The 18032-nt window shown below is 43.6% G+C and overlaps 1 protein-coding gene across 12 annotated transcripts in view; it reads left to right on the top strand.

The window, feature by feature from the left end:
- Window positions 1-4021: 4021 nt before the first annotated feature.
- TMEM241 (transmembrane protein 241) overlaps window positions 4022-18032 on the top strand; it is a 158241-nt gene continuing 144230 nt past the window's right edge. For 6 of the 12 annotated variants that reach the window (XR_001897251.3, XR_002518643.2, XR_001897252.3 and 3 more), the window contains exons 1-2: window positions 4386-4578; window positions 11963-12009. Coding sequence is in view for 4 of the 12 variants with exons in the window: in XM_003914231.4 (XP_003914280.2) it covers window positions 4507-4578; window positions 11963-12009 (119 nt within the window). In the remaining 8 variants the exon portion in view is untranslated. Of the gene's footprint in view, window positions 4579-11962; window positions 12010-18032 lie in introns of all 12 variants that reach the window. The other 6 variants (XM_009192522.4, XM_009192520.4, XM_009192523.4 and 3 more) reach the window with 6 other exon arrangements.

The following is an 18032-nucleotide window of genomic DNA, read 5'->3' as shown; positions in this document are numbered from 1 at the left end:
CAAGATTATACCACTGCACTCCAGCCTGGGTGACAGAGCAAGACTTCACCTCAAATGACAAAGAAAAAAAGAATGATTAGATTTCTTTGGTAATAATATATAACGGAAGTGAGATTAAACTTAATATAGTATGAATACCTTTAATTAGGAACTGAATTGGCATACTCATTACTTTTTAGGCAACACCGTACAAAGCCTGCACAATAGTGAAACAAAGCAATAACAACTATCAAAGAAGTTTACCAACAAAAGTGTTTCTGCCAATGCAATTTAAGCTACTCATTTGCTGTAGTTGTTATCCTCTTAATAGCAGTATCGCTTTAAAGGCAATCTCTTGTGAGGTTGTTTGATGCTCATGTGGCAAGTTGGTGACTGTAGGTGTCTTTTGGGTTATGGGATTCTAGGCCTTTTTGGTATTACATGTGTTACATGTTGTTTACCATTTTGAAATCCCATTCCTACATCACTTCGTTGTTGCAGTCATTCAGTTGACAGATTCCTTCATCATGCATTTATTAGTGTACCTAGTTTGTGTAAGACACCAAGCTAAGCAGAGGGGCGCCTATGCTCTCCAAGAGCTGCCATGTGGCTGAGGAGAGAGGGTATGCAATACCCTGACTCTAATACAGCTTCTTTTTATTGTTTTAATTTTGGGGGGGACAGGGTCTTGCTCTGTCACCCAGCCTGGAGTGCAGTGGTGTGATCTTGGCTCACTGCAGCCTCCACCTCCTGGGTTCACGCCCAGCTATTCTTTTTTTTTTTTTTTTTTTTTTTTTGAGACGGAGTCTCGCTCTGTCACCCAGGCTAGAATGCAGTGGTGTGATCTCGGCTCACTGCCAGCTCTGCCTCCTGGGTTCACGCCATTTTCCTGCCTCAGCCTCCCGACTAGCTGGGACTACAGGTGCCTGCCACCACGCCTGGCTAATTTTTTGTATTTTTAGTAGAGACAGGGTTTCACCATGTGAGCCAGGATGGTCTCGATCTCCTGATCTCGTGATCTACCCACTTCGGATTTCCAAAGTGCTAGGATTACAGGCATGAGCCACCGCGCCCGGCATCTTTTGTATTTTTAATAGAGATGGGGTTTTGCCATGTTGGCCAGGCTGGTCTTGAACTCCTGACCACAGGTGATCTGCCCAACTTGGCATCCCAAAGTGCTGGGATTACAGGCACACACCACCATGCCCAGCTAATTTTTTGTATTTTTAGTAGAGATGGGGTTTCACCATGTTGGCCAGATTGGTCTTGAACTCCTGACCTCAGGTGATCCACCCACCCCAGCCTCCCAAAGTGCTGGGATTACAGGCGTGAGCCACCACCCTCGGCCTAATACAGCTTCTTAACTGGTGTGGCTGGGCAAGAGTTACAGGAGTTCCTCCTCATCTTCAGGGAGGCCTGGACAGCATTTCAGACTCTAAGCAGTGTCAGCAATTTAGCCTGGGGCTCTGAACAAATACTTTCATTTTCTTCATGAACCACAATATGGAAAAAATGTAAGGTGCTAATTACTGTAACACATACTAAAAAGTAGTACTGGAAAAGAGAGGAGAATAAGTTATGCTTGAAGTGCTTGAGAAGAGCTAGACCTAAGTAGGATTCCTACAGGCAGAAAGTAAAGGGAAGTGGAAAGTAATGATTTAAGAAAATACACACACGCTGTGATTCTGCAATCCTCCTGTTGGGAATCTATTCTACAGAAATTAAACCAGCAGGAGGTAAAGACATATGTACAAAGATGTTTATTATAGCCTTGTTTGTTGTAGCAAAAGACTAGAAACAACATAATTATGTCAACAGCAGAATGTTTGAATACATTATGGTATATCCATACTATGGAATGCCTGCAGCTTTTTAAAAATATTAAATCTCTATGTGTTGACCTGTAGTTGTAAAAATAAGTTGTTTAGCAATGTGAATAGCTAGATCCATTTTTGTGAGGCAACGACTTATAAATGGGTATATGTTGATCTATGAATACTGAGGAAGGTGTAGAAGGATACACCAACCTGTTAATATTGGTCATGTGGGTAGTGGTGGTGAAGAGTGTGGTATTGGTTTGCTAATTTTTCTTTTATAAATCTCTACTGGTCTTGTTACAATGATTTTTTTTTTTTTTGAGACAGAATCTCACTCTGTCTCCCAGGCTGGAGTGCAGTGGTGTGATCTTGGCTCACTGCAAACTCCGCCTCCTGGGCTCACGCCATTCTCCTGCCTCAGCATCCTGAGTACCTGGGACTACAGGCACCCGCCACCACGCCCAGCTAATTTTTTTGGGTATTTTTTTAGTAGAGATGGGGTTTCACCATGTTAGCCAGGATGGTCTTGATCTCTTGACCTCGTGATCCACCTGCCTTGGCCTCCCAAAGTGCTGGGATTACAGGCATGAGCCACCGAGCCCGGCCACAACGATCTTTTTAAGTTGTCATTAAAGATTGGTGTTTTGGAGAAGGAGACACAAACTCTGGGGCAAGAGCGATGGGTGAGAACTGAGTGTAGTCTTGTGAAGGGGCCTCCTTGTGAAGTGTTAACTTCTTACATGATTTTATTTCTTTTTTATTTATTTATTTTTTTTTTTTGAGACGGAGTCTCGCTCTGTCGCCCAGGCTGGAGTGCAGTGGCCGGATCTCAGCTCACTGCAAGCTCCGCCTCCCGGGTTCCCGCCATTCTCCCGCCTCAGCCTCCCGAGTAGCTGGGACCACAGGCGCCCGCCACTCGCCCGGCTAATTTTTTGTATTTTTTAGTAGAGACGGGGTTTCACCGTGTTAGCCAGCATGGTCTCGATCTCCTGACCTTGTGATCCGCCCATCTCGGCCTCCCAAAGTGCTGGGATTACAGGCTTGAGCCACCGCGCCCGGCCACATGATTTTATTTCTATGGAGAGGAAAATTTAGTGCATTTGAAGCTTCATCTCCTCTCTTCCTGTTCTGTATTTTTCCTTTTAATAACCCCGTGTACTAGTCTGTTTTCACGCTGCTGATAAAGACTTACCCAAGACTTGGTAATTTATAAAGAAAAAGAGGTTTAATGGACTCACAGTTCCACGGGGCTGAGGAGGCTTCATAATCATGGTGGAAGGCAAAAGGCACGTCTTACATGGTGGCAGCAAGAGAGAAAAAATGAGAGTCAAGTGAAAGAGGTTTCCCCTTATAAAACCATCAGATCACGAGAAGAGTACGGGGGAAACTGCCCTCATGATTCAATTATCTGCCACCAGGTCCTTCCCATAACATGTGGGAATTATGGAAGCTACAATTCAAGATGAGATTTGGGGGTACAGCCAAACCATATCATCCAGTCTCAGTAGAGAAAGCTATATCCATCCGTACAAGTGGTTTGAAGGAGACTGTGGGAGAAAAGGGAGGGAAGGGGTGACCAGCCCACCTCCATCTCTATATGCTGGTCCCCTGTGCAGACCAACCAGTAGGCCCAGGAAGAGACCTGTGGAAAGGTGAGCAGAGGCAAAGGACTGCGATGAGACAGTGGTGGCTGGGGAGTGGGCTTCAAGGGGACACGCCGAGGTCAGCCCTCCCTCAACGCTGGAGGGAGCAGAGAGAAAAAAGGCATGCCTCTGAAAAACAGAAAAATTACATAAAGGTTGGTGTGTCGTTTCCCATCCACTGCTCCAGCACCGAGGGCCAGGAGGACTTTTGCTGTGGCTTAAGAGTGATGGTTTCCCTGTGTGTGGGTGTTTCTGAAAAGCTGTGTATTTCTACAGGCAGAGAACACTGGCACTTCTTGCTACTGTCTAAGTCCATCAATAGGTTTTCTTGCATGGTTTACTAATACTTGCCGGAAGCCTCATGAGTCCAATTTTCCACACTAGAGACTAGGAATAGGCATAGGAATAGCAATGGGAGCTATGCTTGAAACTCTACTTTGGGAAAGGATTCTTATTTTATAGAAATGTCAACGGAATGGAATGACTTTACTTAAATACAAACAAAATTTTAAAAACCTATACTAAATTCCAGTTCTTTCCTCCTTCACCTTCCCTCTTTTAAATGAACATTTGTTGTTGTTACCTTTTTTGTGTCATTTGCCAAAGCGCTACAGACTCAGTGGAGAAAACTGGGAAAATTCAGTGAAGCACGGGTAATATTTTGGTCTTATGGTATAGAGATAGCGATGAACATTTTTCTTTAAACAGTGATGGGGTATTGTGAACTGCGGTATGCTTTTTTCCTCTTCTGCCACTTTCTACTTTTTAAAAGAAGGATGACTGTCCGACCTTCCTGTACTGGTTGTCGCAGCCCGGGCCAGCCATGGTTGCAGATAGACCGCGGGCTGGGTGCCTCCCTGCCGGGTCCCCAGCCTGCCCGGCCTTCGCCGGCGCGGCCCCTTTAAGGAGGCAGACGGCGGGGGCGGTCCCCGCGCTGATTGGCGGAGCTCGGAGCCACGTGGCCGTCTCGGGGCTGCTGCTGTTGCTGTTGCTGCTGCGGGGGTCGGGCGGCGGCCAGGGGGTTTGGGTAGGCACAGCTGGACCCCGGGAAGGGGACGAGTCGACAGATGTGCGTGAGGAGGTCCCTGGTCGGCCTCACCTTTTGTACCTGCTACCTGGCTTCTTACCTTACGAACAAGGTGAGGGGGCGGGCGCGGGAGGCAGAGTTTGCACGTGGGAGGTTTGAGTCGGATAATCTTCCCGTGACAAACGGAGCCTCCTCCTGCTTTTTACCTCATTCTTACTTTTACCTCATTCTTCCTAGTGGCGATGGAGAGCGAACCTCCTCCGCGTGTGGGATGCTCTTTTCGAAATAGGATTTGTCAGCTTGTACTGTCCCTGTTTCCTGCACTGTAAAGCATGGCACATCTCCAGGGAAACAGGATTTTTGGGCTGGCCGCTTCCCGGGAACTTGGTGTGGGGCTGTGTGGACTAGTTTTAAGAGCAAGCAAGCAATTGGCTCTTGCTTCCCCGGGGAGGAAGAATCAGAAGAAATCTGACACATCCTGCCTTTTTTCTAAACACGCCCCTGTCCTAGAGCCCCGTGAGGTTCCAGAAGCCTTTAAATAGAAGAGATTAAACCGTCTCCCCCTCGCACTGCTGATTCCCGAATCAATTTTTTCAACGTCTCCACTGTAAGCACTTTAGGAGATTTTCATGGAATTATTTTTAAAAATAAAACGTACATTTAGTTTTAGGTTTAAACTGATGCCATGAAATCATGAAAACCTTTTGGCGAGGAAGCAGAGAAGCAGTGGTGCCAGGCTTGGGGTTTTGTTTTGCAAGGACGGGGAAGCTGGCTTTAGGTTTGGTACCACGCAGGGAAAGGTTGGACCCAGTAGGACCGAGTGAGCATAGCTGGTGCATTACCTGTTGGCCTGGGCTCTGGGCTGGCCCCAGCCAAAGTGGGAATACACGGTGCAGGACCACCTGGCCCCACTGCAGGGTCTTACCGCGGGCTCCCCACCTGCTCCGCTCTTCCTCTCCCCTCTCTTCCTCTCTGGAAAAGAACCATCAACAAACAGCATTTCCTTCTACCTCCTATCCTAGGGTGAATGGCTGTCTTTACATATTCAGAGGATGCTCCCCAACCCCCTTTCCTTCACCAGTTGATTTTTTTTTAATTTTTTTTCATTTCTTTGAGATAGAGTCTCGCTCTGTCACCCAGACTGGAGTGCAGCGATGCGATCTCGGCTCACTGCAACCTCTGCTTCCCGGGTTCAAGCGATTCTCCTGCCTCAGCCTCCCGAGTAGCTGGGGCTACAAGTGTGCGCCACCACGCAGGGCTAATTTTTGTACTTTTAGTAGAGACGAGGTTTCACCTTGTTGTCCAGGCTGGTCTCGAACTCCTGACCTCAGGTGATCCGCCCGCCTCAGCCTTCCAAAATGCTGAGATTACAGATGTGAGCCATTGCGCCCGGCCTCCAGTTGATTTTTAGTTATGGCGATATGCCTTTGAAGGTCCATAAATGCAGCCTTCCTGGGAGGCAGTTATGGGTTTTACTTCCTGGCTCCACTTACTTGGCGTTTGGAACCTTACTCTTTCTAAACCTAAGTTTCTTAACTTTAAGATGGGACAAAGTGTGCTCTTGAAAGTGTTGTGGCCGGGTGCGGTGGCTCACGCCTGCAATCCCAGGACTTTGGGAGGCTGAGGCGGGTGGATTGTTTGAGGGCAGGAGTTCGAAACCAGCCTGGCCAACATGGCGAAACCCCGTCTCTACTAAAAATACAAAAATTAGCTGGGCGTGGTGGCAGACGCCTGTAATTCCAGCTACCCAGGTGGCTGAGGCAGGAGAATCACTTGCACCTGGGAGGCGGAGGTTGTAGTGAGCCGATTTTGCACTCCAACCTGGGCAACAGAGCGAAACTCCATCTCAAAAAAAAAAAAAAAGAAAAAAGAAAGAAAGTGTTGTTGTGAGAGTTAATGGAAATGATGTTGGCCAGGCACAGTGGCTCAGGCCTATAATCCGAGCACTTTGGGAGGCTGAGGTGGGCGGATCACCTGAGATCGGGAGTTTGAGGCCAGCCTGGTAAATATGGTGAGACCCCATTTTGACTAAAAACACAAAAATTAGCCGGGCGTGGTGGCGGGCGCCTGTACTCTCAGCTACTCGGGAGACTGAGGCATGAGAATCACTTGAGCCAGGGAGGCAGAGGTTGCAGTGGGCAGAGATCAGGCCACTGCACCACAGCCTGGGCAACAGAGTGAGATTTCATCTCAGCAAAAGAAATGATGTTTGTAAGGTAGGTGGCCTAGTGCTTGCCATTGTAGCAAACTATAAGGTAAGTTGTCCTTACTCTGGAAGAAAAGAAAGGACAATCTTTTGTTTATACTGTGACAGTAATTAATAACTTTTAACAGATTTGTTTTCTTCTCATGGGACAAGTAGCTAAACTAAAGGAATATATATATATATATATTTTTTTTTGGTAGCACCTACTCAGGAATTTGGGAATTTGTGAAATTTCTGGATTTTTCAATTTAACTATTCTAATTTGTCTAGTGAACCTGATGGATATGATGATAAAATCTTACTTTAAAACAAAATAACCTTTCTTTTATTTCCATATAATCATTAGAAGGGGTAGATTAACACATCTGTCATGAAAGCCCATGAGCCATGGCATTGGTTAGATAAAAAACATTTTATCTAAGCAAAAAAAAAGCGGACAAATAGCATTTAGTTCATAGAAATTTATGCCCCTCTCTGGATGTACATTTTCTTTCTTTCTTCCTTTCTTTCCTTTCTTTCTTTCTTTCCTTTCTCTCTCTCTCTCTCTTTCTTTTCTTTTCTTTCGACACAAGCTCACTCTGTCATCCAGGCTGCAGTGCAGTGGTGCAATCTCAGCTCACCACAACCTCCACCTACCGGGTTCAAGTGATTCTAGTGCCTCAGCCTCCCGAGTAGCTGGGACTACAGGTGTGCACCACCATGCTGGGCTAATTTTTATATTTTTAGTAGAGATAGGGTTTCGTCATGTTGGCCAGATTGGTCTCGAACTCCTGACCTCGGATGATCTGCCCACTTCAGCCTCCCAAAGTGCTGGGATTACAGGCATGAGCCACCACGCCTGGCTTGGATGTACATATTCATTTGTGGTACTTTTACAAAATTTTTTGGAGCGCCATGGCATTTTATAAATTTTTGTCTGTTTTTTGAGACAGGGTCTTCTTCTGTCACCCAGGATGGAGTGCAGTGGTGCAGTCATGGCTCACTATAACCTCTGCCTCCCAGGCTCAAGTGATCCACACACCTCAGCCTCCTCAGTAGCTGGGACTATAGGCATGCGCCACCATGCCTGGCTAATTTTTGTATTTTTTTTTTATAGAGACGAAGTTTTGCCATGTTGCTCAGGCTAGTTTTTAACTCCTGGGCTCAAGCAATCTGCCCACTTTGCCTTCGCCTCTCAAATGCTGGGTTTACAGGTATGAGCCACCGTGCCCAGCCAACAAATTTAATAAAAAAGACAAAATACCTCCCATGTACATAATGCGTCTAGGTGTTAGATTAAATTAAACCAAATTGTTTGGTCCCAAGAATATATAATCTGAATAATTGAAATCATAGCTGACCACGGGCCCTGAGAATATAAATACGATGGTTTGGAATGCTTTGGCTTGGGGATGTTGGGAAGTGTCAGAACTAGTGGAAAGAGTAGGTCAAGAACAGTTTTTGTTTATACTGTGACAGTAATTTATAACTTTTAATAGATTTGTTTTCTTCTCATGGGACAAGTAGCTAAAGGAAGATTTTTTTTTTTTTTTTTGGTAGCACCTACTCAGGAATTTGTGAATTTGAGAAATCTCTGGCTTTTTCAATTTAACTATTCTAATTTGTCTAGTGACAAATTAGTGCCAGGAAAGAAGGGGAGACGAAGGAGATTGTCCACAGAGGGAGGAGGAGGTGAGCTCGAGAGTGGAGGAGAGGAGATGGGAGAGCCAGGGAGGTTGTACATTATGGGACCCTGGTGAAGAACTTTATATCTCTTAGAAGCTTGAGCCTTTTATGGCCATTGTTTCATCTTCTCAACCAGGACGGTGATGTTCCCTTCTGGCAACCAAGGCTCGGGGGGGGGGTCGGCTTGGACCAAGTAGAGGCCAACTGGGAAGAAATCTGCAGTGGACACCCATGAACATATTCATTCTACTATGAGCATATTCTACCATGAGCATATTCTACTATGAGCATATTCTATTATAAGCATATTCTACTCTAATGTGGCAGAGAGCATGTAATTTCTCTTCCACATTAATTTTCTTTTGAATTAGTGGAGTTTTTTTTTGTGTGTGTCTAAAGTAGAGGATGCTCTCTTCTAGTTTTTTGAAGCTTCCATTTCAGTTTATTTCCATATTTCTTAGTGTAATTTTCTCCTTCAGCCGTTCCTCTATTTATTTGTAGAAAGAAAATTCTTTTTTTTTTTTTTTTTTTTTTTTTTTTTTTGAGACGGAGTCTCGCTCTGTCGCCCAGGCTGGAGTGCAGTGGCCGGATCTCAGCTCACTGCAAGCTCCGCCTCCCGGGTTCACGCCATTCTCCGGCCTCAGCCTCCCGAGTAGCTGGGACTACAGGCGCCCGCCACCTCGCCCGGCTAGTTTTTTGTATTTCTTAATAGAGACGGGGTTTCACTGTGTTAGCCAGGATGGTCTCGATCTCCTGACCTCGTGATCCGCCCGTCTCGGCCTCCCAAAGTGCTGGGATTACAGGCTTGAGCCACCGCGCCCGGCCGAAAGAAAATTCTTTTGAAAAAATCTTATATAGCTCATTCTGACCCCTTCTATTGTTTGAAAGAATGATCAATATTTGTTAGAAATTTGAAACAGCAAGTGTGCTGTCAAAGGAAGCTGCCCTAGGTAGGGAGGGAGGAGAAGGCACCACATCGTTGAGTTCTGGCTTGGTGGCCTGGGCTGGCCCAGGCTGATGACATGTTCCTCCGTCCTTTGGGAGGTTCCAGCTGTAATCAGGCCCTAGGCAGCCGGCTGTCCTTCTTCCCTTCATAGCAATTGAGCCTTCAGCTCAGAGGCAAAGTTCATTTCTGATCTGGACAAGTGGTTGGCATCTGTAAAATACAAAGAATGTATTAAATTAATAAATACTAAAACCTCAGTGAAAATAAATGGGTAAATGGCAGAAGTAGACAATTCACTGAAAAAAGAGATACAAGACCGGGCATGGTGGCTCACGCCTGTAATCCCAGCACTTTGAGAGGCCAAGACAGGTGGATCATCTGGGGTCAGGAGTTCAAGAGTAGCCAAAAATTAGCCAGACATGGGGTGCGCACCTGTAGTCATGGCTACTTGGGAGGCTGAGGCAAGAACACCGCTTGAACCGGGAGGCAAAGGTTGCAGTGATCCAGGATTGCATCATTACATTCCAACCTGGGCAACGGCGAGACTCCATCTCAAAAAAAAAAGAGTTACAAGTGGATAATAAGCATAAGAAATTTACTTACATACCTTTCAATGGCTCCAATTTTTTTTTTTTTTTTTTTTTTTTTTGAGACAGAGTCTTGCTCTGTTGCCGAGGCTGGAGTGCGGTGGTATGATCTTCGCCCACTGCAACCTCTGCCTCCCAGGCTCAAGCGATCCTCTCACCTCACCCTCCCAAGTAACTGAGACTACAGGCTTGCACAACCATGTCCGGCTAATTTTTGTATTTTTTGTCAAGATGGGGTCTCACCCTGTTGCCCAGGCTGGTCTTCAACTCCTGGGCTCAAGTGATCCTTCCGCCTTGGCCTCCCAAAATGCTGGGATTACAGGTGTGAATGTCTTCCAAATTGCTCCTTCTCTTTCCTCAAGCACCTCATTGCTAGGGCTTTGCTGTTCAGTCGATAGCATTTTGTCTGAGCAACACTTCTCAGTGACGCGAGGAATTGCCAGAAGGGGACAGCAATTAGGACCTTGATTCCATTTGTCATAGATTTCTTTTTTCTCTGTTCTTTAGCAAGGTGAGGCAAGAGTTTCAGGATCTTTGATTTCGCCCAGTATGTAGGCCAAAGCTAAGCACACAATAAACGAAACATTTATTGTTGTAATGAAGTTTGTTAAGGGTATTTCAGGCCATGACTCAGATGCTCACTTAATCCTTTCTTTTTCTCCATATGAGAATAAAAATATCAGAAAAGTAGGGAGGAACATATTGAATTATGTAGTAAATAGATTTCAAGGAAGAAGAGGAAGTGTAGAACAACGCATAGGCAGTTAGCTGTAATTGTGCATTTAGGAGCTCAAACAAGGGGAATTCTGTGTGGACTAATTCCTGGGAAAAAAGAAGATATATAAACTTGCCCAACACCAGTCCACTCCATTTTTTTAGAGCATGTGAAGGATCAGTAGAGTCGTTGCTTAAAGCCATTTGAAAGTTTTAGACTAAAAAAATTAATTCTTGGTGGTCAATAATAGGAAAAAAATGAAAAAGATACCCAGAAGGATGAAACACAATTCCTTCACTCATAAAGTGCTATAAATTCAATTATTATACATAAATATACATAAGAGAAATAGAAATTGACCTTGAGTTGGTTTTAAAAAAGTCCGTAACATCCTAAAACACAGCAAAAACTATGACTCCTATGCAGAATTAGTTTGAAAAAATCATTTAATACAAACAACATACAGAATCCTAAGATGCAGAATTAGTTTGGAAAAAAAAAATCATTTAATATAAAAGACATACAAAACCCCCAAAATTGAAGGACAACAAAGGAAAGAAAGACTAGGATGTGGTTTTACTTGGAGAGAAACAAAGAAAGGATTGGATTTTTAGGTAAACTGGACAGTAGATAAAGTGGATACCCTGAAAAAACAGACTGTGTCCGGGGACTTGTCTGAATTACTCTGGGGCTGCTACAGTTACAATGTGACATTTCTGGCATCTGGGAAGGTGCTGAGTGTTCCAACATCTGTAACATCAGACCCAGCTGCTGTGCTTCCTTGTTTGCTCATGATGCCAGCTCCATTTCACCAATTAAAGGACAGCCAGGCTTCTGGCAGCGCTGGGAAAAAGCGGCTCAATCTCTTTTTTTCTTTTCTTTTTTTTTTTTTGAGATAGACTCTCACTTTGTTGCCCAGGCTGGAGTGCAGCGGCACGATTTCTGCTCACTGCAACCTCTGCCTCCTAGGTTTAAGCGATTCTTCTGCCTCAGCCTCCTGAGTACCTGGGACTACATGTGTGCATCACCACGCCTGGCTAATTTTTGTGTTTTTAATAGAGACGGGGTTTCACCATATTGGCCAGGCTGGTCTCGATCTCCTCACCTTGTGATCCGCCTGCCTTGGCCTCCCAAAGTGCTGGGATTACAGGCGTGAGCCACCGTGCCCGGCCGGCTCAATTTCTTTAGTATTACTTAGGAGGTCATTTGTTTGCCCAGTCTGTGATTTTGATGAGAATAATGGCCTTTTTAAAACTTGAATGTACCTAGGTTATGTGGTTATGTGGTTATGTTTCTTTAATAGAAATGTCTTTGATTATATGGTTTGTCAATTTTCTATCATTTGAAATGTCCAATAATTTGGTGTTTGTTTTTCAGTATGTGCTGTCTGTCTTGAAATTTACCTACCCTACATTATTCCAAGGGTGAGTATCTTCTTTGCTCTTTATATACATTTTTAGGAAATGTCCAACCAACATCATTCTTTGAAATAGTTTTAATAACTGCATACACTTTTTTTTTTTTTTTTTTGGAAGTAGACATATTGTAAGATATTTAGCCACCTTATTAACAGACATTTATGTTCCATTTTGGGGGTATGAAAACAATGTTACTAGACATTTTTGTGTTCAAGTCTGCCAGATTTCCAACTATTTCTTTGGGATTGATTCCTACATAAGAAATTTGGGTTAGGCTAGGCATGGTGTCTCATTACTATAATCCCAGCACTTTGGGAGGCTGGGGCAAGAGGATTGTATGAGGCTGGGAGTTCAAGACCAGTCTGGGAAACATAGCAAGATGCTGTCTACAAAAAAAAAAAAAAAAAGAAAGAAAAAGAAAACTGGCTAACCATATGCAGAAAAATGAAACTGGACCCCTATGTCTCACCATATAAAAAATTAACTCAGGATGGATTAAAGACTTAAATGTAAGATATCAAACTCTAAAAATCCTAGAAGAAAACCTAGGAAATACTTTTCTGGACATTGTCTTAGACAAATAATTTATGGTAAGTCCTCAAAAGCAAATGCAACAGATGCAAAAATTGACAATTGGTACCTTATTAAACTAAAGACTTTCTGAACAGCAAAAGAAACTATTAACAGAGTAAAGAGATAGCCTACAGAATGGGAGAAAATATTTGCAAACTATGTATCCAACAGAGGACTAATATCCACAATCTATAAGGAACGTAAATAAATCAACAAGAAAAAAACTAAATAATTCCTTTAAAAGTAGGCAAGGTCCACGAATAGACACTTCTCAAAACAAGATGTGCAAGTGGCCAACATATGAAAAAATGCTTAACATCACAAATCATCAGAGAAATGCAATTCAAAACCACAATGAGATACCACCTCATACCAGTCAGAATGGCTGTTATTAAAAAGTCAAAAAATGGCCGGTGTGGTGGCTCACGCCTGTAATCCCAGCACTTTGGGAGGCCAAGGTGGGTGGATTACCTGAGGTCAGGAATTCAAGACCAGCATGGTGAAACCCCATCTCTACTAAAAATACAAAAGAATTAGCCAGGCATAATGGCACATGCCTGTAATCCCAGCTATTTGGGAGGCTGAGGTGGGAGAATGGCTTGAACCTGGGAGGCGGAGGTTGGAATAAGCGGGAGGTTGGAGTGAGCCAAGATCGCAGCATTGTACTCCAGCCTGGGCAACAAGAGAGAAAATCTGTCTAAAAAAAAAAAAAGGCAAAAAATAACATGTTGGCAAAGTTTTGGAGAAAAGGAAATGTTTATACACTGTTGGTAGGATTGTGAATTAGCTTAACCCCTATGGAAAGCAGTTTGGAGACTTCTAAAAGAATGAAAAATAGAATTACAATTTGACTCAGCAATCCCATTACTGGGTATATACTCAAGGAAAATAAATTCTTCTACCAAAAATATACCTAACTCACATGTATTTTATCACAGCACTATTCATAACAGCAAAGACAAGGAATCAACCTAGGTGCCCATCAACAGTGGATTGGATAAAGAAAATTTGGTATATATGTATATATGTATGTATATATATACTGTGGAATACCACACAGCTGTAAAAAAGAGCACAATTACGTCCTTAGCAGCAACGTGGATACAGCTGAAGGTCATTATGCTAAGTGAATTAACATAGAAAGAGAAAACCAAATACTGCAAGTTTTTACTTGTAAATGGTGGCTGAACATTGGGTACACATGGACATAAAGATGGAATAGTAGACACTGGGGATTCCCCAAGGGGAGAGTTAGGGAGAAACGTAAGTAAGGATTGAAAAACTACCTATTAGGTACTACTGTGTTCACTGGGTGACAGGATCAACAGAGGCCCAAACCAGCATCACACAATGTACCCGTGTAGCAAATCTGCACATGCACCCCTTGAATCTTAAAAAAAAAAGAAAGAAAATTAGCTGGGCATGGTGACATGAACCTGTAGTCTCAGCTACTCAGGAGGTTGAGACAGGAGGATTGTTGGACGCCAAGAGTTAGAGGCTGCGTGATCTTGCTGCTGTACTCCAGTTTGGGTGACAAAGTGAGATCCTGTCTCTAAAAAAAAAAAATTAATTAATTTGGATTAAAGTGCATGAACTTCTTTAGTATTCTCCCTGAATAGTAACATATTCTTTTCCAAAAATGTTTGACCAATTGACATTGCCACCCAGCCTCTATATGAACGTTTCGATAATATTGTGCTCAAACTGTGATTCTCTTTGCTGATTTCATGAGCAAAAGGTGTATTGTTTTGTCGTATAATTTTTTAGGTTATTCATCAAGTTGGACAATTTTCTTATGCATATTATCCACTTGTATCTCTTTTCCGGTGAATTGTCTAGTTGTGCCTTTTATCCATTTATTTTCATTGAGGTTTTAGTGTTTTTCTTATTAATTTAATAAATTCTTTATATTTTAACGAGCTCAATCTGTTGTCCATTATGTTTTTGGAAATAATTTTTGCAATTTGTTCTTTGCCTTTCAATTTGTTTATAATTATTTCGATTATTTAAATATTTTTTATGTGGTCAGATATATTGACTGTTTCTTTCATGATTGCTTCCATTGCTTTTGTTCTTTTCTTCTCCATCATAAAACCATTTAGATATTCAACTATATTTCATTAAAACTTTATTCATCATTGTCAGTTTAATTTAGTGTATGGTGCAATGTGAAGAAATTGTCCCTTCCCCAGTAGTTAACTAATTTATACTGGCCTCATTTATTCTATAGTCCTTCCTTTTGCCTTATTCCCAAAGGCATAATCATCATTTAGATATTCACCTATATTTCCTTAAAGCTTTATTCAAGCTTTAATTGTTGTCAGTTTAATTTAGCGTATGGTGCAATGTAAGGAAATTGTCCCTTCCCCAGTAGTTAACTAATTTATGCTAGCCTCATTTATTGTGTAATCCTTCCTTTGGCCTTATGTCCAAAGGCATAATAATCTGTATATGTTTGTTAATATCATATACAGACTGTCCCAACTTAACGACGGTTGGACTTACAATTGTTTGTACGATGGTGTGAAAGCAATATGCTTTCAGTAGAAACCATACCTAAGCTTTTGAGTTTTGCTGTTTCCCAGGCTAGCGATATGCCATACAATACTCTCCCCTGGTACTGGGCAGTAGTAGCAAGTGGTGAGCTGCAGCTCTCAGCCAGCCACGCTAATATAAATGTTCTGAACATGTTTATGGTAGGCGAGGCCAAGCTCTGGTGTTCGGTAGGTTATGTGTATTCAATGCTCTTTCAGTTATGACATTTTTAACGTATGATCAGTTTGTTGGGATATAACCCCATTGTAAGTTGAAGAGCATCTGTATAAAGTCATTTTTTGTCTGGGCACAGTGGCTCACACCTGTAACCTCAGCACTTTGGGAGGCCAAAGTGGGAGGATCTCTTGAGGCTGGGAGTTTGAGACCAGCTTGGCCAACATGACGAAACCCTGCCTCTACTAAAAATACAAAAATTGGCCAGGTGTGATGGTGAGCATCTGTAGTCCCTGCTACTTGGGAGGCGGAGACACACATATTGCTTGAACCCAGGAAGCGGAGGTTGCAATGAGCTGAGATCATGCCACTGCACTCCAATCTGGGCAACAATGTGAGACTGTCCCAAAAATAAAAGATTTTTTTTTTAAAGTCATTTTTCTTTTTCTTTTTCTTTTTCTTTCTTTTTTTTTTTTTGAGAGGGAGTCTCGCTCTGTTGCCCAGGCTAGGGTGCAGTGGCCGGATCTCAGCTCACTGCAAGCTCCGCCTTCCCAGGTTCACGCCATTCTCCTGCCTCAGCCTCCCAAGTAGCTGGGACTACAGGTGCCCGCCACCACGCCCGGCTAGTTTTTTTGTGTTTTTTAGTAGAGACGGGGTTTCACCGGGTTAGCCAGGATGGTCTCTATCTCCTGACCTCGTGATCCGCCCGTCTCGGCCTCCCAAAGTGCTGGGATTACAGGCTTGAGCCACTGCGCCCGGCCAAAAAGTCATTTTTCTAAGGTCTCTTTTTGGGTATGTATTCTTCAATTTTGATGTTAAGGGACTAGTGCTGAATTGTTTTCATTGTTAAACCATTTAAATATGTAGTAGAGCGAGCCATCCCTCACTCTTCTTCTTTTAAAAAAAAGTTTGTTATATTATCACCACTATGTTATTTCAGGTGAACTTTAAACTACTTTATCAAGCTCCTCCCTAATATTTCATAGCAAACACGTTTGTTTTTCTAGAGGCAGGCTCCCTCTCTGTCACGCAGGCTGGAGTACGGTGGCATGATTATAGCTCTCCGCAGCTTTGAACTCCTGGTCTCAAGCGATCCTCCCGGGATTACAGGCGTGAGCCACTGTGCCAGGCCTCATAGCAAAAGTTTTAAAGTATCTTCTGTGATTATGGGTATTTTAGTCAATAAAGCTGGGATACCGGTTTCTTTCTTACAGAGAAGCAAGCATGTTTTGGTTCTGATTGTCTTGCCACATCTGTAAAGGTAGAGGGACTGAGGGAAGGTGCGTAGGAAAGGGTGATCTCTATGCTTGGATTGCCATTCTCCTCCTTGTCCTTGGATGAGACAGACTGAATGCACCTCCCCCATAGAATGTAAGATCTACAAAGGCAGGAATTTTGATTTATCCATTTTGTCACTGGCGTATTCCCAGTGCCTAGAACAATGCCTGGTGTCTGGTAGGGCAGAGCAACATATTCTGCAGATGCCTGGGGTACATCAGTGAAGAAAACAGATCCCTGCCCTCATGGAGCTTGCTTTTTAAATTCCATCTGTTCCTTAAATTCACCTGCAGTGAATGGTTACCCTCCATTTAACTACACAATTCAGAACCTGGGAGTGATTCTTGTTTCCTTTGTCTCCTTCATCCTCAACATCCGGTTAACCACCAGGGCCTCCTAGACATCTTCAGAATCTGTCCACTTTCTTCATCCATGTTGCCCCTTTCCAAGCCACTGTCTTCTCTTCAATTACTATAAAAACTCCTAACTTACTTCTTTGCCCCTAGTCTTGCTTCTCAGAAACATTCCCTCCCTTGTAAAGAGAGGGAGCTTCCCCAAATGTAAATGGGACAGGGTCACTCCCATGCCTGGAAGCCTTCAGTGAGTCCCCAGTTTGAAGTCCCAGCTCCTTATGATTGACGTGGTCCTTTAGGATCAGCCCCTTCTCTCCAGGGTCAGCTCTTGCTGCCCTCTCTCCAATGCTCCAGTGCTGGGGTCCAGACCAATTGAACTTCTCCAAGAAGCTTTGAATGAAGCCATTGTCTCTCTCACTTCTGAGCCTTTGTCCCTTCTGGATCTTCTGCTTTGAACGTGCTTCGGGTTTTTGCACAAAGTTATTCTCTCTTGGAAGTCTTACCCACTCACTAGACTAGGTTAGCTTCCCTCAACAGAGTGGCTTATAGTACCTGGTACACTTCCTTTTAGGGCTTCACGCACTTTGTTGTAATTATTGATTAATTACCTTACTTTCACTAGATTGGAGTTTCTCAACCTTGGAATGACATTCCAGCACTGACATTTTGAGTTGGATAATTCTTTGCAGTGGGGACGGCCCTGCACATTGTAGGATGTTTAGCAGCATCCCTGGCTTCTACTGGCTAGATTCCAGTGGCATACCTTCTGCTCCTCTCCCCAGCTGTGACACCCAAACATTTGTCTAGACACTGCTATATGTCCCCTGGAGGGGAAGATTGCCTGGTTGAGAATCACTGTGCTAGACCAAACTGTTTGAAGGCAGGACCCACATTTAGTGTGTTCTGTTTGGCTGCGTCAGTGAAACTTCACACAGGATATATGCAAACTGGGTGTTATAGGCTGAGCAGGTGTTCACCACAGACAGAGATGGGAAGAACATTATGGGGCAAGAGGATGGCACACCCGGACTCCTAGAAGTATGACATGACCTGGCATGTTCCCAAGGCTGTGGGCCATCGGGTGTGGCTGGAATGTGGCTGCACACAGCAGACAGA

This window comes from Papio anubis, chromosome 19, assembly GCF_008728515.1.
Source record: "Papio anubis isolate 15944 chromosome 19, Panubis1.0, whole genome shotgun sequence".
NCBI classification, from domain to species: domain Eukaryota; kingdom Metazoa; phylum Chordata; class Mammalia; order Primates; family Cercopithecidae; genus Papio; species Papio anubis.
Note: the sequence above shows the minus strand (reverse complement) of the source record. Positions and strands in the feature narration are given on the sequence as shown.